The 25,994-nt window shown below is 44.1% G+C and overlaps 1 protein-coding gene across 1 annotated transcript in view; it reads left to right on the top strand.

Moving 5' to 3' along the window:
* The first annotated feature begins 9,254 nt into the window (after positions 1–9,254).
* The window catches only part of ANKRD44 (ankyrin repeat domain 44), a 222,332-nt gene continuing 205,592 nt past the window's right edge, over positions 9,255–25,994 (top strand). The window contains exon 1 of the mRNA XM_068967953.1: positions 9,255–9,353. Within this exon, the coding sequence (XP_068824054.1) occupies positions 9,327–9,353 (27 nt within the window). The 5' untranslated portion in view covers positions 9,255–9,326. The remainder of the gene's footprint in view (positions 9,354–25,994) is intronic.

The raw sequence follows: 25,994 nt of genomic DNA, 5'->3' as shown, positions 1-25,994 counted from the left end.
ATCATCATTCACATAGACTAGGATGGGAATGCCTCCAGAATTGAGCAAGCTGGCTTCCCTGCAAGAAGAAGGCTGGGTGGGAAGAGTGCAGGACCTTGAAAACCAAGCATGCTAAGGTGTCTGCCAACAGCCTGAGGGTATGGAAAGCCGTGGAAGGAGAGTGACTTGATCAGGCTTGCAGTTTAGAAAGATTGTACTGCCTGTGGGCTAGAGAATAGACCCAGGGAAAACCAGCTAGGAAGCTATCCCAATAAGGCAGGTATACCCTGAGACTGGCTGAAGTAAGGCCCTGGAGACAGCTTCCCAGGTGGCACAGTGGTAAAGAACCCACCTGCTAGTGCAGGAGATGCTGGTTCAATCCCTGGGTTGGGAAGATCCCCTGGAGGAGGAAATGGCAACCCACTCCAGTATTCTTGCCTGGAAAATTCCATGGACAGAGGAGCCTGGTGGGCTACAGTCCAAGGGGTCACAAAGAGTCAGACACGACTGAACACAAACAAAAAGGAGATTGGGATCAGAATAAGTGATAGATTTAAAAGATACGGCAAAAATAGAACTGATTAGACTTGGAAGTGAAAGTGAAGTCACTCAGTCGTGTCCGACTCTTTGTGACCCTGTGGACTGTAGCCCGCCAGGCTCCTCTGTCCATGGGATTCTCCAGGCAAGAATACTGGAGTGGGTTGCCATTTCCTTCTCCAGGGGATCTTCCCAACCCAGGGATCAAACCTGGGTCTCCTGCATTGCAGGCAGATGCTTTATCCTCTGAGCCACCAGGGAATCCTGAAGAGGAAGAGCCTCCATTTTTGTTCTTAGACTAAGGGAGATCCATGGTAACGTCATTTACTGAGATGAAGACATAGGAAGAGGACTGGGCTTAGGGGAGCATTATTAGTTTTTTTTTGGATATGCTGAGTGTGAGGTGACTTTGCCACATCCAAGATAGGAGTTGGGTAGTCTGGATATGAGGAGAAATGTGGCTGGCCTGATACACAGAAATGCCTTTCGGCCAAAGACAAAGTGTTGTTAGCATGTGCCCAAGTGGAGCTGGTCAGAGCTGCTGTGGTTTCAAGGGAGTGGCTCAGTGGAGTTGGGAGAGGGCTGAGGAGGACAGGAAGGGGAGATAAGCAAAAAGAGATATCCCTCATGAGAAGTTTGGCTGTGAAGAAGAGAGAGAGAGTTGACAAATTTTTTGAATTTACGTAGTCATTTTTCTGGAGGAAGGTTGAGAATGGTGCCTTGGATTCTACAGCGTAGATTCACTGAGGCTGAAAGGCCAGCATCGAATGTTAAAAATGCCCCATCAGGGGTTTCCCTTTAATACCTCTAACCACTTCTCTTCTCTGATATTCCTTTGCAGCTTCTCTTCTCTTCTTTATTACCCATCCCTTTATGTTCTAAGGTGAAGCTTACTTTCTCTCCTGTTTTTGATTTGCTTTTGCAACACAGCCATCTAAAAAAGTTGAAAATAAATGGAATTTTAAAAACCAAAGTGGAACAATGGAAGTCTTAACCCAGAGCAGACACAATATTCATTGTAGCAACCCCTCACAGGAAAAATTTAAATAGCTTATTTCTAAATCACTGTAATAACTTAGCTCTTCCTACTTTGGTCTGCATCTGAAAAGTTTTGTGTGTTGCTGAATTTTACAGTTTGCCTAGGAAAGCAAAGTAGGATTTTGAGTAAGCATTTAAAGGAAAAAAAAATCTTAGTATATACTGAGTAGAGTTATGTTTGGAGAAGGCCATGGCACCCCACTCCAGTACTCTTGCCTGGAAAACCCCATGGGCGAAGAAGCCTGGTAGGCTGCAGTCCATGCGGTTGCGAAGAGTTGGACACGACTGAGCGATTTCACTTTCACTTTTCACTTTCATGCATTGGAGAAGGAAATGGCAACCCTCTCCAGCCTTCTTGCCTGGAGAATCCCAGGGACGGGGGAGCCTAGTGGGCTGCTATCTATGGGGCTGAACAGAGTCGGACACGACTGAAGCAACTTAGCAGCAGCAGTAGTGGCAGAGTTACATTTACAGCTAACAAATTTAGCCGTAAACTTTCAGCTAAAATTTTCATTTTCAGAAATATGCCATTATTTATTGAATTTATACTTAGTAGCCAGCACTATAGGGGATATCAAAGAATTACAAGGCATGGCTAGTGCCCACTAGAAGTTTCTCATATAATGAGGGAAACAAAACAAGTACAAAATAAAGTATAAAATGTTATAGAAGATTGATATCATTAAACAAATAAATAGATGAATAAAAAAAAAAACAATGAAGTGCTTAAGCGAATGCCACTGATTATACATGTTTTAGAAGGTCAAGGACAGTAAAGATCAAGAGCCATGGAAGGGATTTCCGGTCTAAAGAATGGACCTTCCAACAAACTAACACAGAAAGTAATTTTACAATATTTATTTTAGAAAAGGACCATATTTCTTCAATTCTAAGACATCACCTTTTCACATTTTATTGATACTACAAAAGACATAATAGCTAGCAATCATCTTGAACTTTGTGCAAGGTACAAGCGCTTTATATGTGTTGACTTGCTAATATGGATCATTTCATTTATCATACGGAAAAATTGTACCTCCTCCTCCCTGAAAAAGTGCTATTAAACCATTGGTATAAACGTAAACTCCATGGCTGTTTAGAATCCAGAAAGTATGGTGTATGGAGGAATAAACAGTGCTTATAGATGAAAATGTATAAAAATACATTGACAAAACTTTCTAAGCTTCTTAGCCTTGATTGCTAGGCCCTTGCTAATGACTTTGTGAGGATCACCTATAGCCCTGATACCCTTGAACAGTAGCTAATCTGTTGCATCAAAGGCCATACCAGCTGCAAAACCGAAAAGTCTGTTCATTCAAAATTCACCCCTTTTCGGCAATCATTTACATAGCTCTGCTTGTGGCTTTCACCTAGGCTGGGAAGGTGGCTCTGATTTATTTACAAACAGGGGATCAACTATCTAAACCATCAGTGTAAAGTCAAATAGATGATTATATTGGATTGGGTTTTGCAGGAGCAGTTTGTGAGACAGAGATTGGTAAATTAAGATTGCTTGTTTTTTAGGGTCACCACCTTTGGGGAATGAGGAGCAGCTGGTTGTGCTATGAAGTTGTTGCATATGCCTTAGCTGATCCTAGGTGTGGGGGAGCTCTGAAATTAAGGTGTCCTGACTTGGGGTTGGGGGCTGGACAAAGGCTCCCTTGCACTCATTGGATATGAATACCTCCAGGGAGAGGTTGGAATCTCCAGTGTGGCAGTTACTCTTGGCTGAGGGCAGTTCTTGGGGTTGTTGCTGTTGTTTAGTTGCTAAGTTGTGTCCAGCTCTTTTGTGACTCCATGGATTGTAGCTCGCCAGGCTCCTGTGTCCATGGGATTTCCTAAGCAAGAATGCTGGAGCGGGTTGTAGTTTCCTTTTCCAGGGGATCTACCTGACCGTGGGATCGAACTTGTGTCTCCTGCATTGGTAGGTGGATTCTTTACCTCTGTGCCACCAGGAAGGCCCATGGTTCTTGTGGAAGAAGACTCGAATGCAGGCTGTCAGCAGGTAACACTCTCAGGAATTGGGCTTTGGTCCTGAAAGTAGCAACTGGGTGGCATACCACAGCATTCATTACAGTAACGTATATTGTAGATCTGGAAATTCTATTTTCTCAAGTCCACTGCTTCATTTTTTCTGTTATAAAGTGAGTTCCCTAGAAAGAACTAATATAATAGTAATATATAGAATATCATAACAGTGAATAATGAGTTCATGGTTGATAGTAATATCACAAACATTCTGAGCATAAAGGCAAATCCATATCTATATGTGTTTATTCCAGTGAAGACAGACAGCTATCCCCTCAATGATGGAAGTGGTCCAGTACAATCAATCAATCTGTTTTATGTGTTTATTCCAGTGAAGACAGACAGCTATCCCCTCAATGACGGAAGTGGTCCAATACAATCAATCAATCTGTTACCAGGTGGCTTGGCACTGAAAAATGTGCCATACTAGAACTCATTGGATGTTGTTGTCATTAGATATAAACCTCACTGTGGGGAGGCCTATGTTCTGAGCCCAAGCATAGATAGCCTTTATTCCTGATGCCATGACTACTTTGTATAAGCACTGCATAAGGTGAAGAAAGAGACCAGCTTCATCAATTGTGTCATCCCCTTTGATTACAGAAAACTTTCTCTGAGTGAATGCCCTTTAATGTACATAAATATCTGAACACATTGTGTGCACTCTTAAAAGAGCATCCATATACCTCTTCCTTAAACCTCCTTGTCCCAATCCTTTTGCTCCCAAGTTATTGACCATTCAGGAAAACCATCAGCTATTGCCCATGGATGAGTGTAGGTCTATACTTCTGGCCATCTCTCAATCTAGACAAAGTAGACATACTGCGCTCTGGACATTCCTTGTGCTAAGATAATTTCCCTTCAGTACTACTGTCAGGGACATTCCTCATGGGCGTTCTAATGCTAAAACAGACCACTTCCGGCTTCTGCCAGCATATGGAGGAGATCTGTATGTAAACCAGTTAACTGGTTGAAGATGAGGAAGCAATATACCAGGAGTAAGAGCCAAAGGAATCCAAGTCACTGGCTAAGGCAACTAGTGCTTTCCAGGCCTGCTCAAGCTGTCTCTTACATACCACTTCTATTAGATGAAGGATTGCTCTTGTGCATGCCCAGCCTTATGGGTTGATAGGTCAGGTAACAACCGGTTCATAATGGGCAGCTGAGATTGCATAGTCATTTGATGTCTCATGGCCAGTCATTCAAATTCAGTAGCAAGATAGGTACAAATGGAGAATTGTTATCTGCAGAAGAGGGCATGGCTTTGTTGTGAAGCTAAAGAAGGCTGTATTGTGGGTCTTCTATCAGAGTTTTCCTTTCCCTGGTATACAATGTAGAAAAAGAAGACTCCGTAGTAGGACCTTATGATCCAGAGGAACCAAATTTGCAACTTTTAGGTATCACAGGATTCCTCTGGATCGCAAGGTCCCATTACGGAGTCTTCTTTTTCTACATTGTATACCAGGGACACTGTTATCTCCATTTCATCAAATATATACTAGTACTGAGTCTGAGTTATTTTTACCAATGAAGCAAACTGTTGGAGTCACTTTCAATTTATGAACTCACGCATTAAATCCAGACTTTCTGGTAAATGCACCCATATCAGTAAATTTAGCTCAATCTTTTTGCTCTTTATTTTGCCTGGAACTTGACCAAGAACTGTTTGACCTTTCACAAAACCATGTCACCAATGATAACACCAGTGTTGATATGTGAGTTGCTAGTAAAACACATTCATATTGGATTGCATTTGTAATTCTCTCATTCAGATTGGTTCGACATACAACTAAGTGCAAGTATCTTATTGTGTCTTTTGATAGAGCTGTGCTTTAGCATTTACTTATTGAAATACACATTAATTATAAATCACTTTCCTTTTATTTTCCTTGTTATACAATTAGGGCATTATATTGATTTGGAGAGAAATTTGCATAGGTAGGTAATATTATCTACGAATTTCATTTCATAGTAATGAAAATGTTAAAAATACTAGTTATAAAAGGAGATGATGGGTCTGAAAGGGCTGAGAACTGCGTGTCCCTCCTTTCAGATCAGATCCCAAGAACTTATGTTTAGACATGCCCGTGATGAACCAAAGTGGATCTTGAGTACATCTGCCAAATCAAGTCATTTGTTATCAGTCTTCTGAAAGTCAGCTACATTTAGGTAGAGAAGTTAGGGTCTTATTGTTACTTATTAATACAAAGCCACAAAGGATGATATTAGTAAACAGACAAACCGACAACAGCACTGAAGAACTTCATAGATGCAACAAAAGCAAACTATTTTGTGTTTGAGGGAAGCCTTGGAAAGATATCTTTTTGTCTCTGTGCATTACTGAGAACTGTGGAAGCCAGGAGAGGGCTTTCTTGTCTGTGTGATCTGAATCCCAAGTCCATGGTTAGATAATAAATGGGAGAATGCCAAGCAAATGCTACCACCCCTCGTTTCTCAAATAGACTCTTGGGGAGGCTCTGAAAGTGGGGAGGAAGAGTCCACATTTGATTTATGAATTAAGGGTAGATAGGGAGGAAAGTTATGACAAACCTAGATAGCATATTGAAAAGCAGAGACATTAGTTTGCCAACAAAGGTCCATGTAGTCAAGGCTGTGGTTTTTCCAGTGGTCATGTACGGATGTGAGAGTTGGACTGTGAAGAAGGCTGAGCGCCAAAGAATTGATGCTTTTGAACTGTGGTGTTTGGAAAAGACTCTTGAGAGTCCCTTGGACTGCAAGGAGATCCAACCAGTCCCCTCCTAAAGGAGATCAGTCCTGGGTGTTCACTGGAAGGACTGATGCTGAAGCTGAAACTCCAATACTTTGGCCACCTCATGCGAAGAGTTGACTCATTGGAAAAGACCCTGATGCTGGGAGGGATTGGAGGCAGGAGGAGAAGGGGACGACAGAGGATGAGATGGCTGGATGGCATCACCAACTTGATGGACATGAGTTTGAGTGGACTCCGGGAGTTGGTGATGGACAGGGAGGCCTGGCATGCTGTGATTCATGGGGTCGCAAAGAGTCAGACACGACTGAGCGACTGAACTGAACTGACTGTAGTTTCAGTTTGCTGTTCAATGTAGGTTTATTCCATGACATGCCAGGGGCACGTGGGTCAGCCTGGGAGCAGCACCCCATCCACTTGCCCACTTAACTCTTCCTCTGGCAGAATCTCAACTCTTGTCACTTTCTCAGGGAAACCCATCTTCACCTACCAGCCTGGCTTGATTCCTCAGTCATGGATTTCTTTACAAGTATTTTTTTCCCCTGTGAACCCTTATCTCAGTCTGTAATTACATTCATTAGCGGTGATTATTTATGTCCGACATCTCCTGACTAGGTATCTTGGATGTTTATGCTCCCCCTTTCATATTGTGTCTATCCAGCATCTGGTGCAAAGTCAGCACTCAGTACATAGTTGTTGAATGACTAAGTGTGCATGCATGCTGAGTTGCTTCAGTCCTGTTCCACTCTTTGTGACTTTATGGACTGTAGCTCACCAGGCTCCTCTGTCCATGGGGCTTCTCCAGGCAGCAAGAATCTGGAATGGGTTGCCATTTCCTTCTCCAGGAATGAATAAGCATTTGCTCCAAATTCCACAAGTATTCAGTTCAGTTCAGTTCAGTCGCTCAGTCGTGTCCGACTCTTTGCGACCCCATGAATCGCAGCATGCCAGGCCTCCCTGTCCATCACCAACTCCCGGAGTTCACTCAGACTCACGTCCATCGAGTCAGTGATGCCATCCAGCCATCTCATCCTCTGTCGTCCCCTTCTCCTCCTGCCCCCAATCCCTCTCAGCATCAAGTGAGTCAACTCTTCGCATGAGGTGGCCAAAGTGCTGGAGCTTCAGCTTTAGCATCATTCCTTCCAAAGAAATCCCAGGGCTGATCTCCTTCAGAATGGACTGGTTGCATCTCCTTGCAGTCCAAGGGACTCTCAAGAGTCTTCTCCAACACCACAGTTCAAAAGCATCAATTCTTTGGCGCTCAGCCTTCTTCACAGTCCAACTCTCCCATCCATACATGACTACTGGAAACACCATAGCCTTGACTAGACGGACCTTAGTCGGCAAAGTAATGTCTCTGCTTTTGAATATGCTATCTAGGTTGGTCATAACTTTTCTTCCAAGGAGTGTCTTTTAATTTCATGGCTGCAATCACCATCTGCAGTGATTTTGGAGCCCCCAAAAATAAAGTCTGACACTGTTTCCACTGTTTCCCCATCTATTTCCCATGAAGTGATGGGACAAGATGCCATGATCTTCGTTTTCTGAATGTTGAGCTTTAAGCCAACTTTTTCACTCTCCTCTTTCACTTTCATCAAGAGGCTTTTTAGCTCCTCTTCACTTTCTGCCATAAGGGTGGTGTCATCTGCATATCTGATGTTATAGATATTTCTCCTGGCAATCTTGATTCCAGCTTGTGTTTCTTCCAGTCCAGCGTTTCTCATGGTGTACTCTGCATATAAATTAAATAAGCAGGGTGACAATATACAGCCTTGACACACTCCTTTTCCTATTTGGAACCAGTCTGTTGTTCCATGTTCAGTTCTAACTGTTGCTTCCTGACCTGCATACAGATTTCTCAAGAGGCAGGTCAGGTGGTCTGGTTAACACTTTACTATGATTACATATACTACTGTTGTGTGTGTGTCCCATGCTCTTTTACAGCTGGGTCTTCTCTCTTGAAGAGTAGGGTAACTGGATTTTGTAGAAATGAGTGGGTCAACTGGTGGAAACCCTCAAAAACCCAATTAACGCAGCAGTACAAGACCTTTTCTTCTGTAACGTTGCTCCATCTTCGTCCCCAAATCAAAACCCAATGTTTGAATTTAACGATGGGGTTCTGCGTGTCTAGCAGGGAGGTAGCTGGAGAACAAGGTGAAAGGGCCAGAGCCCCACGTCCCTACCCTCCAAGCGTTTCACAAAAACCAGCTAAAGAATGAGTCAGGGTCTCCTTGTATTAAACAAAGAGAGCACCAGCCTTGCGGTCCCTGACCAGGTGGGATGATTTGAAGAGCTGGGCGGATTCCGGAGTAGGGAGAGGTTTAGAGGAAGGCGTGTGGTCCAATCTCCTGATTTGAAATTGGCTACAAGTGAATGCAGCCTTTATTGCCCCTCGGGTGTTTCCACAGGGAGTGCTCACGAGGTTGTGTGTGTGTGTGTGGGGGGGGGGGTTGTGAGACAGGGCGAGGGGAGGGGTCACGATCAGCAACCCCCCCACCCCTCCCCAGCCCGGGGGCCTCTAAACGTGCACGCTCTGCGTGTGGGCAGCGTGGGCGACCGGGGGGCCCGGTCCCGCTAGCCTGCGCGCAGTGTGCAGGTGCCGAAAGCAGGCAGCAGTCTGACCCCACCGTGGCGCGCCCGGTGCGGGAGCCTGGGAGCACCCCGAGCCGCGAGCTGCGAGGCGCGGCCGCGGGCGGCAGGAGGCAGCGTCGGCCCAGGCGGCGCGGCGGCGAGCGAGGCAGCGCGCGGTGATGTCAGTGGCGGCCCGGCTGGCAGCAGCCGGTACTTCCTGTATAAAGGCGGGCGGGCTCGGCTGCAAACCCTACTAGCCAGTGTCAGCCTCTCGGCGGGAGGAGGAGGAGAAGGCGGAGGAGGAGGAGGAGCAGGGGGAGGGCTGTCAAATTCGGGAGCCAGATTTTTTTCCCTTCCCTTGGCAATCCCTTCCGCTTCCCCGGCTCCTGGCGTGACATCTGCGGACCGGGGACCTGTATGTGTGTGCGCGCGAAGGAGCGGAAGAATGGCAGTGCTCAAACTCACCGACCAGGTAGGGGGCGGCGGCGCCGGCGGGCGGGACGCGCGGGCGCAGGGCGGCGCGGAGCCCCGGCAGGGGGATGGGGGCGCGGCACGGAGCGCGCCCGCGAGCTGTTTACTCGCGGCGAAGGGGAGGAGTGTGTGCGGCCGCCGGCTGCTCCGAAAGCCGGCGGCTGCAGCCCTCCTCCCCGGCTCGGTCCCCGCCCTGGGCCGTCGGAACTGCGCGCTCGGCTCGGCGGCTGGGGCGCCCCTGGGGCTGGGGAAGGGGCGGCGGGGCTCTAGCTGGCGTGCGGGGGTGCGTTGTCCACGGGCCCGGGCTGGGCAGGGGGAGGGGAGGCTCGAGGTGCTCCTCCGGCGCTGCGCAGCTTGGGCTCCGCCAGCCCGGGCGGGCGGGCGGGCGGGAGAGAGGCTGGTGCGCGCCGCCGGGAAGAGGAAGGTGGATGGAGAGGGAGAAGGATCGCAGCCTGGGACCCTTTTCCCAGCCAAGCTGGAGACCGGCCCAGACCGCGGCTCTCGTGTGGTCGGGCTGTCTTTATCCTTTTGACGTGACACCCTGACTTCCTCTTTGGTAGCCCAGGGGCTGTGTGTGCGTCGTGCACGATGGAGATCTCAGGCACGGCTGTCCCTAGAGGAGGTGAAGTTCGGCCCGGGGTTCCACTCACAGTCGGTGGGCTACCCTCTGCCTGTGTTGATGAGCTTTGTCGCTTTCCGGCTAAGCCATAGCACGGGGTAGTTCTAGAGCCCTTTGCTTGGAGAGGTGGGGATGTTTGCTGGCTCGGTTGACAGTCCTCGCTGGAGGTCGGAGGCACGAGACACCCCTACCTTTGCGGACGCTGCTGCTCTGAGGGCATTGACACAAGCGCCCAGCCAAGTTGTATGACAAAACTCTGTAACTCCTCCTACGAAAAAAGGAAACAGCTTCCTTTTATTTCTTTTGCCATTTATTCATGGATAGTGAAATGAACATTGATTTGAGGTCCTGGTAGGCGGAGAGGCAGACTTGACTTTGACACAGGCGGTCAAACATGCCAGTCCTTGGTGTCTAAACATCTCATACTTCTCAAGTGGGTTGCATCTGGTGCCTCCCTGTCCTCAGTATCCAGCCAGAACTTCCTGAGACTTAAGTGCAATCAATCACCACAGTAATTTGTTCTCCTGCCTTTAGAGTCAAAGTTTTGCTTTGCTTTCTGTATTTACAGGCTTTAAAAATTTTCTTTTTATATGGGGGAGGGATGACTGAATTAAAATGAACCTTATCGTTAAATTTAGCAGGAGGAGCAGCTGGTAGTGATGAATCTATTTGTTTCCATTGGTTCCAGAGCATTTAAGAGTACTTGTAAGTTGATATTAGTTTAGCCCTCCCCCCAACCCCCCACCTTTTAGTCACATACTTTGACAACTGTTAGACATTTGTTTTAAATCTTTCGATCTTAGTCTGCCTTGGTCATGTTATCTTTTGTCATTGCAAGTTACTATACTTCTCTGTTAATTTCTAAATATTCATCTTCAAAGTACACAAAATGCTTCTAATAGGTGTTGTCATTTTCACATACACAAAAGAATTTTACATAGAACTTTAGAGCTGGAAGGGATGCCAAAGGTGATCTTCACCCAAATCCCTAATTTTTTAACAAAGAAACTGAGGTCTAGACAAGAGAAGCAAGTCTTCCTCAAGGACACAGCTCTTGGACTTGTAGGGCAGAGATGCACTCCTGTCTCCTGCCTTCCAGATTCCTGTCCTTTCTTCTAGGGATGGTTGATATCTCCTGCTGTCTTGTCATCAGCTGTGTTGAAAGGCTGACAAGAAGGCATCCTCTGCTAAATCAGGATCAACCCTGGTGAAAAGTATTTTTTGATTTTAGAAAGTTATTCTCCAGGACTTGTCCGAGTAGAACTTTTCAAAGAGTTTCTCTTTTAAAGTGTTTTTGAATACATCCCCACCCTTCCCCCAACAAACTAGTCTCACTGTGGAGGGCAAGAAAGGGTTGTATAACGTTTATTTGATTCCATCTTCTGATGCATAACAGGAAACTAAGGAGTTCTAAGATTCATGGACACCTAGAAGTTGACAGCCTATGGAGCAAAGCCTGAGGGAGAGGAGGTGGACTGGGTGGGGTAGAGTGGTGAACAATTATGGTTTCTGGGAGGCCTTAGGTCCAGGAACTGTGTGGTCTTTCTTGCCTTATATAGTCTTACCTTTCAGTTTGAAACTCTAAATTCTTAGAAGCTGGTTCTTAACCTCATCAGAGGCTTAAAATCCTTTGCTTAAACTCCTACTACAGGAGCTTTGCTTCACCGTTATGGTAGGGAACCACCTGCTTCAGATCTGGACCTTACGAGTTTGTAGAAATGCCTCGCTCTCCACTCAGCTGTGTATTAAAACAATCACGTGTTAATTCTCTCTCATTTGTTTAATGTCCTGTTTGCAAGGTGGATCTTGTTTTTGTCAAAGTTCTTGGACTTTTAGTATGAAGACACATTCTTGTGTTAATAACCTGAATCACTAGTTGTCTTGGGTTTTTTGTTTTATTATTTAGATTTTTGTTTTTGAGTTTTATAATTTGTTTAATTGACATAACTGGTTTATAATAGTTAAGTTTCATGTGTATATGAAAGAGTTGGCATTTTCTGTCCTGCTGAAACTGGGTGCAGGAGCTTGCTGGCAATGGTGGTCACCTCCTCAGTAGTCAGTCCCTCGCTGACATCTCTGTCATGCAAGAGGAGGAAAATGCCTTTTCCTAGCTCTGTTTTGGGAGAGTTAAAAGAAAGGAGGAAGGGAGAGGCAAGTGTGGGGTTTAGTTTTTTTCTTTTTTCACTATGAAAAGGAACTAGGAGCTATTGCTGCAAATAGACTTGGCCTTGAGCACTTCTGCACTTGTAACTGTGTCTCTTCTGTTTTCCCCTTCACACAATACACATCATTTTTCTTACAGCGTTAGGGGGACTGATCTTCCTGATTTGCCAAGACTGAGGGGTTTTCAAGGATATGGGACTTTTGGTACTAAAACCAGGAGATTCTAGGCAAATCAGGACAAGCTGATCACCCTATACAGCACAGAACACACTCACCTATGTAATTAACATAACAAGGTAATTATTTCCTCATCGATGGATATTGGGATTTTGTTTATATCTTTATAAAGTGAGATAATTTTAAGTTTGGGAAGAGTTTCTTTACATCTAAATGTAATACATCTTAGTTAAAGATAGATGTGAAATTCCTTGAAATATTGAACTTTATGGGATGAGGGGGGTGTTCTTTATGTCATATAGTGAAGAAAGACATTGCAGTGATTTTAAGAATGTCGTTATCTTCAACCTGGCCTGGTACCTCCTCCCCAAAGTTTTTCAAAGTTCTGAAGCAGAATGGTAAGTTCTGTCGGACCTTTGAAATGTTCACCATTCCTTCCTGAATTTGCTAATGACAGCAGAATGCCATCTCCTTCTCTAGGATTCTTGCTGTAGGTGGCCCTTTTTGGAGCTTCCTGCCTGGAGGCCTTCTGGTTTGGTGTCCTCTTGCCAAGTCCTGGCTCATATTTTAGTCACTCACCTCCTTGCCAAAGGCAATGGCTGGCAGCTGTGGCAGTGGCAAGAAACTGGAAATCCTGCAACTTTGAAAGCAGTGTTTCTAGACTATAGTGTGGGGCACATTACATGTTTTACTGGGCTGCCCTTGTCTTCCCAGCAGCGCTGGGCTTATAGCAAACTCTGTGTCCAGTCCTGCCTTCAGCAGAGAAGGGAAAATAAAAGCTTCATTCTTTGGACCCTGCTCTGGTTGTTTTGAGATGCAGTCACGTGGTTTGGGGAGTGCGCTTGAGGACTGGTGTTTCATGCCAGAGACCTAATAATGGCTTACATTATTGTGATCTTATTATATGCTGGGCCTTTGCCGTGAATCATCTGTCTTAATCTTCACAGCCATACAAGGAGGTAGGTGGTGATGTGATTCCTGCTTTACAGATGAATAAAGAGGCTAATTGACTTGTTTGAGGTCACTCACCCAGTATGTGATGGAGCGCAGTGTCCTGTACAGCAGTCTGATTGCACAGGTGGGGCTCTAACCACATGGCTGTACTTATAATAGTTGAAAGGGCAGTGTAGCTGAAGCCCTTACAGATGCCTGCTCTTATTTACCGGGAAGCCATCAGGTGAGCCAGACTCCCACAGTAGGTATGGCAGAGTCAGGAGCTCTTCTGAGGTCTCTACTCCTGCCAGACTAGAGCCTGACTTATCCTGTTTGCCTTTTACCTCCCTACCCTAGAGAATGATGTGTTGATTGGTGAGTTGGTGATTGTTTTTTTCTTGGTCATTAGCAAATGAACTATGATCATTGTAGAAAAATCAGAAAGCTAGATAACCAAAAAGAAAACCTGTTTAAACCATCTGAAGTCTCTATATCTGTTTACTCAGAGCTATGATATACTTCCCTCTAGTCTTCTGTCTAGGTAGCCAGGTGAGAATTTAAAATTTCTACCTGATGATATCTTTCTCTTGAGCATAAAGGTTATACCTATGATGTTTAGACCAATGGCTTTTCCAAATAAATTGAAATTTATGCCTGCCAATATGCAACTGGCTGCTTTAGTGTAGATACAACAGTGGTATACAAGGTCTAGCCCTGGATTGACTGAAACTTTTTTTAAGGTGTCAACTTTTACTTCCTCTTTTTCTCTAAACAGAGAGTAAATATAAACTAAAAAAAGGCACACTTGTTTGTGCCAGCAACAGGCCTGAAACATTTTTTAAAAAGATTCCTTCTTTTTAAAGGAATGGCTTCTGTTATCAATATAATGTGAATTTTTATAGGTGAAAGTAGAACATGAAATAATTTAAAAACAGGGGCTACAGAGATCTGATAATCTGTGGTTTCCAAACTTGCATAAACTATGGTTCTTTTTGTTTTTTTCCCAAGGAAAATTCCATATTGAAGCTCAATATATAATAGAAGTTGGTGGGAGTAGTAACAGGGCCCTTTCAAGGATTATTTGTGTTTAGTATTATTTGAAAATGCCCTGTAAAACTGCTGGTGACTGGGTCAGTTTCCCCGCCCCCCCCCCCCCCCCGAAACACTATGTACTTAAAAAACAGATATGTGTTTATGGTTGATTAGGAGTTACATAGAACATGGATGGCCATATTATTTTGATTCAAACTGGGACACCTTTGAGAATGATACAGGGTACTATTAAATATTAGGTTGAGGAAACAGGTGTGGCTGTCCCCAGTAAACCTGGACACATGGTCACACCACTTAGACTATGTTTGCTCACTTCAGACTTAACAGTAATAGTGAGACTAGTCACTTGCTTTCCAGTCAGATTTATACTGAAGCAGGTATAATAAAGACTGTTTTATGACCTTATGTAAGGCCAGAGTTGGAAACTGGGTTTGTTTTCATATGTTAGCTTTGACCAGCTAGCTGGGAACAGGTGGGTGTGGGGTGCGGGAGGGAGGTTGCAGGAGGGATATGTCAGCAGCACTGTGGCTCTTGCAGCCGGAGATGGGGAAAGTGTGGTGATTGATGATCATTGTTTGCTGTGGACATGGGATAAGGGAGGGGTGACATATGTTGTGCCTCAGCCAACCCTTGGCCAGTCAGGTTAGCCTCTGTGAGCCTGCTGCTGCTGCTAAGTCACTTCAGTCGTGTCCGAGTCTGTGTGACCCCAGAGACGGCAGCTCATCAGGTTCCCCCGTCCCTGGGATTCTGCAGGCAAGAACACTGGAGTGGGTTGCCATTTCCTTCTCCAATGCTTGAAAGTGAAAAGTGAAAGTGAAGCCACTCAGTCATGTCTGACTCTTCGACCCCATGGACTGCAGCCTACCAGGGTCCTCTGTACATGGGATTTTCCAGGCAAGAGTACTGGAGTGGGTTGCCATTGCCTTCTCCCTGTGGGCCTGAGGCTCCTCTTTATAAAATGAAGAGAGTGGACTGGCTGCCTCTCCAGTGCCCAGGCTCCACCCCCTTGCTGTGTGACGTACCCCTCCATGGGTGGTGGTGGTGCTGGTGGTATAGTGGCCAAGGAGGGTGTATGCAGATGAACTCTAATTGAGCTCCTCAGGTAACCAAGTCAAATAGTTAACATCCAGTTCCAAAGTCAATAATTTGGGAACTGATTCCTGCCCTGTCCCCCAGTTTTATTTTATAGATAATCCAAGATTATCTAAGATTATTCATTTTATAGATGATCAGTTTTATTGACTATTCCTTTACTACCCTTAGGACTTCCCTGGTGGCTCAGACGGTAAAGCGTCTGTCTACAATGTGGGAGACCCGGGTTCGAGCCCTGGGTTGGGAAGATCCCCTGGAGAAGGAAATGGCAATCCACTCCAGTACTGTTGCCTGGAAAATCCCATGGACAGAGAAGCCCAGTATGCTACAGTCTATGGGGTCGCAAAGAGTTGGACACAACTGAGTGACTTCACTTCACTTTTACTGCCCTTTGGCCAACATCATCTTCACTTTGTGCTCTGCCATCAGAAGTTAGGAGAGCAGGTATTTTTTTCAGTGTTCATGCTTCTAAGAGAGTTGGTAGCCCAAGTGGTTGAAATTAATGACTCACAACTCTAGTTTTTTATGATGATATCATAACTTTTAACGGTTCTTTCACTTGTCTCTCCTTTTGAAAACAAAATTGTCTAGTACTCTATTAATTGGGCCAAGCAAAGAAAATAATCATGTAGTCCACTTTTGGGCCATTTTAAGCTCTACTAAGTCAGTGTTTTCTTATATTTCTTGGTTCTCGTTTGTCTCTAATCCCCTCCTTCACCCTCCTGTGTCACTTTCTAAGGTATATATGTATATATTTTTAAATTGTATTTATTTATTTGGCTGTTCTGGTCTTTGTTGCCTGTGGGCTCTTCTCTAGTTGTGGCAAGCGAAGGCTGCTCTAGTTGCGGTGTGTGGGCTTCTCGCTGTAGTGGCTGCTTTTGTTGCAGAGCATGGACGCTAGAGCGCAGGCCCAGTAGTTGTGATGCACTGGCTTAGTTGCTCCACAGCATGTGGGATCTTCCTGGATCAGGGATCGAACCCATGTCTCATGCAACATTTAATCACAGTTATAACCTGTTTCTAAAGATTTCTATGCTAAATTGCTTTAATTTTGCTTTCATTTATTTTTAAAATAACTCTTGACTAGGAATACAAAGATCTGGATTCTACTCATGGTTTTTTTCTCTCCAGTTGCGCAGCTTTGGACAACTCCTGGCGTTAGTTTCTTTGTTGCATGGGAGTGGGTGGGTGGAGAGTCTTCTAAATTCTTCCAGCATTTTAACATTCTGAGAGAGCAGCACCCCAGGTACTTCAGTATCAACCTCTTCTAAACTCATGGAATCTGGTTTCAAAAAGTATCTGCCTTCCATGAACTTCTGATTTTCCTTCCAGCACCCACAGTTCTGCCGAAGAATCAGGGGTCCTTTCCCCTAAAATGCCATCTTTTAGGGCATGTTCAGAACCCTTAGGGCTTTTCTCAGTGTGGCCTTTGAGACTCCTTGAGCCTCTTGTGGGCAAGGGGAGCGAACTTGTAGACCCCAGGTTTTTCTGTTGAGAGCTATGGTGAGCTGGGGCCGCTGTAGTCTTCAGCAGAGGGGGCTGCTTTAGCAAACAGCTTGGATTCTCTTAATCCTGTTCTGTTGAACTCCACCATAACATCTGGTTCTAACAAGTCTGTTTCTCAACCATTGGCCCCACCCAGATACTGTGTGCAATGGACCCAAAGACCACAGACTTTTACAAGGAGGGAATTCCTACATATGATCAATGTCCTCTGTATGGTAGGTACGCTCAGTCTGTGGAGGAAACTTGTTTTGGTATCTAAGACTGGCAGAATGAAGAGAAAGATGGGAAGTGAACACAGGACAAGTGTTACAACAGAAAGCAGGCAGAAATTCAGGTTAACTGAGACAAGTCCACCAAGCAATTATTGTTAAACAGTGGTCTCCAAGAGAAGAGGGGGCACCTTCACTCCAGGGGTAAGTGGGATATCTTACTGAGTTTGAGAAAGGAAATATTAGAATATTTCTTTTAAAAATCCTTAATTATTTTTTATTTTTAACATATGTTGTATACCAGTACTATAAAAGCCTCTCAGCTCTCCTTTCCACTTTTTGCCACCTTGGCCAAACTATCTCTTAGATTATTGCAGTAGCAGTCTGATCAGTCTTCCCCATCCAGCCTTGGCCCCTGGACTCTATTCAGCATAGCTGTCAGTGGGATGGATCTGAGATCACGTAGCTTCCCTGTTCAAAGACCTCCAGTCTCAGCCAGAGTAAAACCTGTTGTCTGGGGTGTCACACTGGGTCCCCTCCACTCACCTCTGCCATTCACCTGTGCAGCCATGTCTCTTCACCTCTCTCCCTGGCTCCAGCACACCAGCCTCCTCACTGTTCAGTGTGTAATAGAGCTCTGCTGAGCACAGCCCTTAACGTTTGGGTGTTGCTGTGTGCCAGTAACCTGCCCAGCCCAGCCCAGCCCACTTCACATTGGAACTGTTAGCAGTCCTGCTCAGCCATTGGTCAGCACCACAGTGGGCCCTGCCTACAAACAGCCAACTGTCAATGAGCTACCATTAGTGGTCCTGCTCAGCAATTGGTCAGCACAATGGGGCCCCCCCCAAAGAGCTAACAGTCCACAAGCCACGGTTAGTGAGCCATTCAGCCAACAATTGGTGGGAGTGGTGGTTGTCAGGTGGGGAGTGAGGTAAGAGGCTGATGCCAGCCTTCTCCCTGGAGCCTTCTAGCACACCCACTGGCTTCTGGTTAGCAGGTGCGCTGGGGGGCCCAGGGAACATGCTGCGTGCTCTGTCCTGCAGGGCTCCAGAGCCCTCACCAAGGCTACCCACTAGCCTTGGCCCAGGCCTTGAGGCAGCAGTGAAGCTCTCCCCAATCCCTGTCTCTGCAACCTAATAGCAGCAGCAGTCTGCATAGGTTGCAGTCTGTGGGATCTGCATTCCCCCTACCCCGCTTTGGGTGGAGGAACCTGAGGGCCAGTTGTGTCCTGGGCACCCAGCTTCATCATTGATAATGGCTGGGCAAGACGTGGGGACCTGGCCCTGAGGGAGCTGCCAGCTGAGATCTCTCTTCTCTTAGCCAGGATCTGGACCTTGAAAGGTGAAATTTGAGCCTTGGGACTTTGTCCTTTCTTGTCAGAATGGAGAATAACGTTTGGCGAAGATTTACAGGAACATTGTTACCTGACCATGGCTTGACTTCAAGAGCAAAGGATCTGATACCAAGAAGTTTGCAACAACTAACCAGGCACCTCCCTCACCTTTCCTAGAAAGGAGCTTTGCTAAAAGCTTTTGGGGAGTTTGGGGTTTTAAAGGCATGTACCACCCATCTCCTTGGCATGGCCCTGCAGTGAACCTTGCTCTGTTCCAAGCTCAGTTCTGGCATTGTTTGACCTCACTGTGCTTTGGGCACAGGTACAGGGTTTCAGTAACAGTTGGTCATGCCAGGTGCACTTCTGCCTCAGGCCCGACTTCCTAAATGCTCAACAGAATGAACAACAACAACAAAAATCTTTATTAATTACAAGCATTTAGAACAGTGTAATGCACACAGTGAATGCTCAATAACTATTTAAGTGAAATAAATATGTATATATATGTATATATGTTCATGTTCAAAAGATTTTTACTCATGAGGTACTCAAAAATTTGGAAAAGCTTCTTTAAGCAGAGCTTCTTGGGTTTCCATTCAAAAGTAAATTTTTGGCCCCAGTTCAGTTCAGTTGCTCAGTCGTGTCTGACTTTGTGACCCCATGGACTGCAGCATGTCAGGCTTCCCTGTCCGTCACCAGCTCCCGGAGCCTGCTCAAACTCATGTCCGTTGCATTAGTGATGCCATCCAACCATCTCATCTTCTGTCATACCCTTCTTCTCCTGCTTTCAGTCCTTCCCAGCATCAAGGTCTTTTCCAATGAGTTGGTTCTTTGCATCAGGTGGCCAAAGTATTGGAGTTTCAGCTTCAGCATCAATCTTTCCAATGAATATTCAGGACTGGTTTCCTTTAGGATTGACTGGTGTGATCTCCTTGCAGTCCAAGGGCCTCTCAAGAGTCTTCTCCAACACCACAGTTCAAAAGCATCAGTTTTTCAGCACTCAGCTTTCTTTCTAGTCCAGCTTTCACATCCATACATCCATTGGCCCCATCAGAAGATAAAATATCATTTTTGGTCTTTTTTTTTTCTTGTTTCCCTTCTTTTTAAATTTGGATGGAGATAGGTTTACATTGTATTTAGTCATGAGCAAGTTCCATTTCTTCACAGGGAGAGTATCAGGGTGACACTAGGAAAAGGGATCCTAAATATTTTGGGAAGGGACACTCACACCCATGGCAAAGTGTATCTTCCATGTATTCAAACCATCAAGGAGTGTTTGAACTCCATCTCCGTGGCAGTAACTCTGTTGGAGTCCTCCACTCCTCTTCTTTCCGCAAAGGATAAGAACAGATAAGACTAGAGAGAATTGGTAATGAGGAGACAAGATAATGGGGAAAGAGTGGAAACAGTGGCTGACTTTTTTTGGGCTCCAAAATCACTGCAGATGGTGGTTGCAGCCATGAAGTTAAAAGACGCTTACTCCTTGGAAGGAAAGTTATGACCAACCTAGACAGCATATTAAAAAGCAGAGACATTGTTTTGTCAACAAAAGTCTGTCTAGTCAAGGCTGTGGTTTTTCCAGTAGTCATGTATGGATGTGAGAGTTGGACTATAAAGAAAGCTGAACACAGAAGAATTGCTGCTTTTGAACTGTAGTGTTGGAGAAGACTCTTGAGAGTCTCTTGGACTGCAAGGAGATCCAACCAGTCCATCCTAAAGGAGATCAGTCCTGGGTGTTCATTGGAAGGACTGATGTTGAAGCTGAAGCTGTAATTACTTTGGCCACCTGATGTGAAGAGCTGACTCATTTGAAAAGACGCTGATGCTGGGAACGATTGAGGGCAGGAGGAGAAGGGGACGACAGAGGATGAGATGGCTGGATGGCATCACCCACTCAATGGACATGAGTTTGGGTAAACTCCAGGAGTTGGTGATGGACAGAGAGGCCTGGTGTGCTGTGGTTCATGGGGTTGCAAAGAGTCAGACACAACTGAGCAACTGAACTGAAGACAAGTTAATACTCATGCTTTATGTGATTTGATGCTAATAACATCTCTATGAAAGACTGGCTGTTATCATTCTATTTTACAGATGATGAAAATGAGATCTGAGAGGTTAAGTAATTATGAGTCTGTGATTCAACACATTTGGGCAAGCTTGACTTCAAGTACACATTCTTAGCCACTGTGCTTCTAGATTCCTGAAATAGGTATAGCATCACAAGAGACCTTTTTCCCCATGGAACTCATGGTCTTGTTAGAGATGACCTTGAATGCCTTGTATACGGAAGGACTTCCTCAAATCTTTATTTAGTACATGTGCACTATTATTCTCAAAACAGCTATAGTGCAGGTTTAGACTACATTTTGGGGGTACTAATTAGGGACTCCAGGAGTCTAGAAATGGGTAAAGGTTTCCAGGAGCTAGAGAGTCCAACTGGTCCTTGAAGAAAGAAATTATTTAAGCAGCAAGTTGTGGGTGGAACGCATCCCAGATGAGTGACATACCATGTATTTCAGGACTGTGTATTTACTGAAGCACCGAGTTCATTCTAGTAAGGCAGAAGAACTAAAGGAAGAAATAGTTAATGTGCAAACTTGATAGGAGAGGTGTATGTATATTATTAATAACGAATCTTTCTCACTTGAGTTCTTCTGATAGGTACTATGTGTCCTCTCTTGGAGACCTACATGAGTTTGCATTTGGACAGAGCTCATTATTTCCATTTGTTGCTTAGGCATAATCTTTTAAAAACTAACTTGTACCCCAGTTTGTTCCAAAAGTATTATAGCATAAGGTAAGGTGTTACCTATGGGTCTTCTGTCTCCATGACACCCTCTAGTACTTGAATAGAATGTTGCATATATTACTTGTCATGGCAACATTTTTTTTTTGGACAGACATGTATCCTGGAGTAGCATGGACCTCACTGAAAGAGACTGGATAGTCTTCATGGTGTGGAACATTGATGGAATAATGTAGTAGGTCTAGAGATGGCCTGTTTTTAACCTAATACAGTAAAAAACAGTAATTATTTGTTGTTGTGCTGGGCTTTTGTTGCTGCGTGGGCTTTTCTCTAGTTGCGGCGAGCAGGGGTTACTCTGCAGTTGCCGCGCACAGGCCTCTCACTGTTGGCTTCTCTTGTTATGGAGCGCGGGCTCTGGGGGCTCGGGCTTCAGTAGTTGCGGTTCCCAGGCTCTAGAGCACAGGCTCAGTAGCTGTGGCGTATGGGCTTAGTTGCTCCGCGGCATGTGGGATTTTCCCGGACTGGGTAGCAAATCTGTGTCTCTAGCATTTGAAGGTGGATTCTTTACCACTGAGCCACCAGGGAAACCTTAATACATTTTTTAAGTTAAAAAATGCCGACTATGGGGATTCTACAATAAGACCTCATTTCTTGAAAAAAAAAAAAAGGGCAAGAAAAAAGAAAGATGGAGGGGAAATATATAGATTAAATGAGAATTAAGACTAATTGGATTCTGATGCAAACTAACATACATCTAAGAGATGGTTTGGAGACATTTGGATCCTGCCTGGCTCCTTGATGACTTAAAGTATGAATATGGTATTGTGGTTATGTTTAAAAAGAGGATCCTTATCATAGAAAACAAGAAATCCCCCACAAACCCTTAATATTTGACCAGGACACTTAAAATATTTTAGTGACTTACTCTTTCTGGAAATGGTTTCCCTTTCTTTTACTTCTTCTGGCTCCTTTTGTGCCCCTTCTGAGCCCTTCACTCTCACTTGATGGAATATCTTCAGTTGAATTTTTAGAAACCTTTTGATTGTCAGAAAAGCACACAGTTCTGCTAGTTCTGTTGACTAAAGCAGTTTGCTTCTGAGTGAGTTGTGAGGTTCACCCCACCTGTTGACTTAGTGAAAGTGGCCCTCATGACTCCAGTCAGATATTTGAGTATCTGCCTTAAAGTCACAGGAAGACCAGGCTTGTTTTTGTGAACTCTTTCAGGGTAAGGTTTTTCCAGGGCAATCTGAGATACTAGAGTTGCCAAAAATCATTTTGTTACATTAACATTTTAACCTCATTTCTATTTAATTCCGGTAGTTTTTTTTTAAGACAGCAAGCAGTCATAGGGCTCCATTTTAATGACCCCGCAGCCTCTCTTCTTACCTGAACAGGAAATGGGTGTTGCTCCTTGCTCCAGGGATTTCAGTGTTTCTTTAGGCGTGCTGAAATATCTTCATTTATTTCTGCAAGTGTGAAAATCTTTCCCTATCCTTAATGGAGTCCAGATATCAGAATAGACTATAAACTTGAGAAATGGCCAGCTACAACCTGAATCAATGATTCTGTCATGAAGTCATTTAGAAGCCAAGTGAATGGGGTTTTAGGTGCCTAGGAGCCTCAGTACAATTATGTCTTGGGGCCCATGAGGTGCATGTAACGTTTAACTGCTAATGCGCCTTTTCTTAGCAGTCAAGAAGGAATAATCTTGTTTTGAGGAGCTCTGTCCTTTAGCCAAGAGTCTTATGTCAAGTTTCTAGGGTACTCTCTCTATTTAAAATGTTTTAAAATATTGTGACATCACAATGAACAATTTCCAAAAATATTACATGGGAGTGGCATAGTTAAAAGGATCCTTAAATCGATACCTGGAAATCTGGGCTATAAGAACATCTCTGCTCCTAACTAGCTGTATCAGTCTTGCCATGACACCACTTTCCGTGATGATAAAATAGGTGTAATAAATACTTGATGGGAAAGTTGTGGAAATCAAGTGAGAAAAGCCTTTGTCCAGCAAGTGGCTCATGGTAGGCACTCAATAGTCTTTGATCTCTAGTTGGTTCCTCTTCTGTCAGATTGAAGAGACTAGCTCTCTAGGGTCAATTTCAGCTCTTTAATTTTAGTTAAAATATGATTTTGATTATGTTTTAAGTTTATGCCCATTTATCTGGTCAGCTTTCTCTCTAGCTTAAACAGTGTTAGTAGGAAGTGTTTTATTATTGTGAAATCTCTATCCAGAGGTTTGAATTGTAGCATTTTGGTCCTTTTTTCTTTCATTTTAAACACATCAATTCACTTAATTTGAAGAATCTTATGTTTAGATAGGAGAATAATTGTGCATTGAAAAAATTCTGAGGTGTTTGCAGTCATTCTTGATTTAAGTTGTCAAAAAGAACTGAAAATTACTTATAAGAATGCCACTTCCTCTTCACAGAAGTATATAACGGTGTCTTTTCTGAGGAAGTGTGTAAGAACAAAATAGTTGATAGAGCAATCTTCGTAAAATATCATCATAATGGAATTTTTAAAAAACACTGGTAACACTAGTGTAAAACTTCAAGCCTTGAATGAATAGGATAGAAAACCCTAAATTTCTCTGGAAAAAAACAAGTGATTAAAAGAGATGATAGATCCTTTGTAAAAAGTCACTTTAATTTGGAGTCTTTTTTTTCTCTTAAAACTACAGAATGCTATTTAGAGAGGAGGTAAGTTAATCATTGAATATATGTGTGTATTTTAATTTTAAAGTGTATTTCAGTTGAGTTTATACCCAGTGAAAGTGTAGGGCAAAATAAAAAGAGTGAAGGGAAAATGAAAATAAGAATTGGTACAGTCCCTTCTCCAGGGGTTTGAACCTAGGTCTCCTGCATTGAACGTGGATTCTTTACCGTTTGAGCCATCAGAGACGCCCCACCAAAAAAAGAAAAAAGAGAAGATTAAAGAAAGAAAAATATTAATAGGAAGAGACAAACATATTTTAAAAAAGAGGGAAGGAAGTAGGTATGAGAGGGAGGTTGACCATGTTGGTTTCTGAGATGCTGTTGGGCATGCTGTTGAAGGTAGGTTGAAGTTGGCCGTCCCTTCTCTACTCTGTTCTTTAAAATAATTTTTAACGTTGATCTCTGCTCTTTGGCCACATTGACCTTTTTTCTTGGAGTTCTAGGATCAGAATAACCAAAGTGGAGGTTGTTATTTTGGCTGCAGAAGAAATGAGCAGGGCTGTGTACCCAGAAGACCGGAGTCAGGCTGATGGGTATCTGGCTCATCTTTGGGTCCTCACTGCTGATTCAGAACCCTCAGAATCAGTGTGCTGCTGCTAAGTCGCTTCAGTCGTGTCCGACTCTGTGCGACCCCATAGACGGCAGCCCACCAGGCTCCCCCGTCCCTGGGATTCTCCAGGCAAGAACGCTGGAGTGGGTTGCCATTTCCTTCTCCAATGCATGAAAGTGAAACGTGAAAGTGAAGTCTCTCAGTCCAGAGTACTGGAGTGGGGTGCCACTGCCTTCTCCCAAAATCAGTGTAGTGGGCAGGCAACTGATACATTGTTTTACGTAGTGGGTGGGCAGGTACTGAAGGCTCCTATTGCTGGTGACTAGTTTGTTGTGACATCTCTGGTGTTGAATGCCCACTGCCTGTCCATTTGAGTTGAACTCAAGACGGGCATTTCTTCATCACTGTTTTACCTTTCAATTAGCCTTTCCTGAGGTCTAATTCTCACCTCCATTTCTGTTGTGAATTTGCTGGGAGATCCTGGTGGCCATCACACCTCTCTGGGCCTCAGTTTCATTTATGTGCTAAGGACATTGACTAAGATGAGCTGACCCGCCCCCCCCCACCCCAATCCAATATTCTATGACATTGACTCAGAGGCTGGCAGACCACTCACTGTGCACAGGCCAGGTTCAGCCTACCGCCTACATGGCCTGTGAGAAGAACAGGTTTTACATTTTTAAGTGGTTGAAAGAGATCAAAGAGTAATATTTTGATGCACATGAAAATTATATGACATTCACATTTCAGAGTCCATAAATAAAACAGAATCTAGCCTCCCTCATTTGTTTATGTACTGTCTGTAGGGTGCTTTTAGGCCATGAGAGGGCAGTCCTTGTGACAGAGCCTATATGACCTGCAGCATTGAAAATATTTACTGACTCTTTGCAGAAAGTCTGCCAACCCTTGCTCTAATGCAAGCACACACTTGGAACCGTATTCTTCAGAAACTGAGGGCTGCCCTCTTACACTCTTGGTATTACCTAAACTGAACTTTAATTTAGATTTAATTAGATTAAGATGCGGGAGTCTTGCCTTTATTATTTTTTTTCCAGGAGAAAGCAGAAGCTTAGTTAGCTTTTGTCGTATGCTTTTAATTAAAAAAAAAAAAAATCCTTTTTAAACAGTTTGTTTGTACTCAGACTTTTTTCCCTCCCTCTAGGAATCACTATAGAAAAGGAAGTCATGTGTTTATATTTTAAATCATTTGCCTTTTAAACTGGATTTTTAAATTCCACATGTGGACTCAGAAACAGTTAAAATATACTTTTGATACTCTAAGAGAGCCAAGACAGGGGAGGAGAACTTTACTGCTTATTTTTAAGAGCGAAACAGAAATCTTAATATTATTTCCCATTGTGTGCTAAAAATACTATCTTTAGTTTCTTTGAGTAGGAACTCCAGATTAATGTGGGCATAAAAATGGTTTTAGTTTTATAAAGAGCCAGTTTAAACAATTAAGTAATTTAAAGGATATAGTTAACTATTACAAATGGAGATTATAAATTTTTTTTTTGGAGATTATAAATTTAAGAAATAAA

This window comes from Capricornis sumatraensis, chromosome 3 (assembly GCF_032405125.1).
Source record: "Capricornis sumatraensis isolate serow.1 chromosome 3, serow.2, whole genome shotgun sequence".
Classification (NCBI taxonomy): domain Eukaryota; kingdom Metazoa; phylum Chordata; class Mammalia; order Artiodactyla; family Bovidae; genus Capricornis; species Capricornis sumatraensis.
The sequence above is the reverse complement of the archived record's forward strand: the minus strand, read 5'-3'. Positions and strand labels throughout refer to the sequence as shown.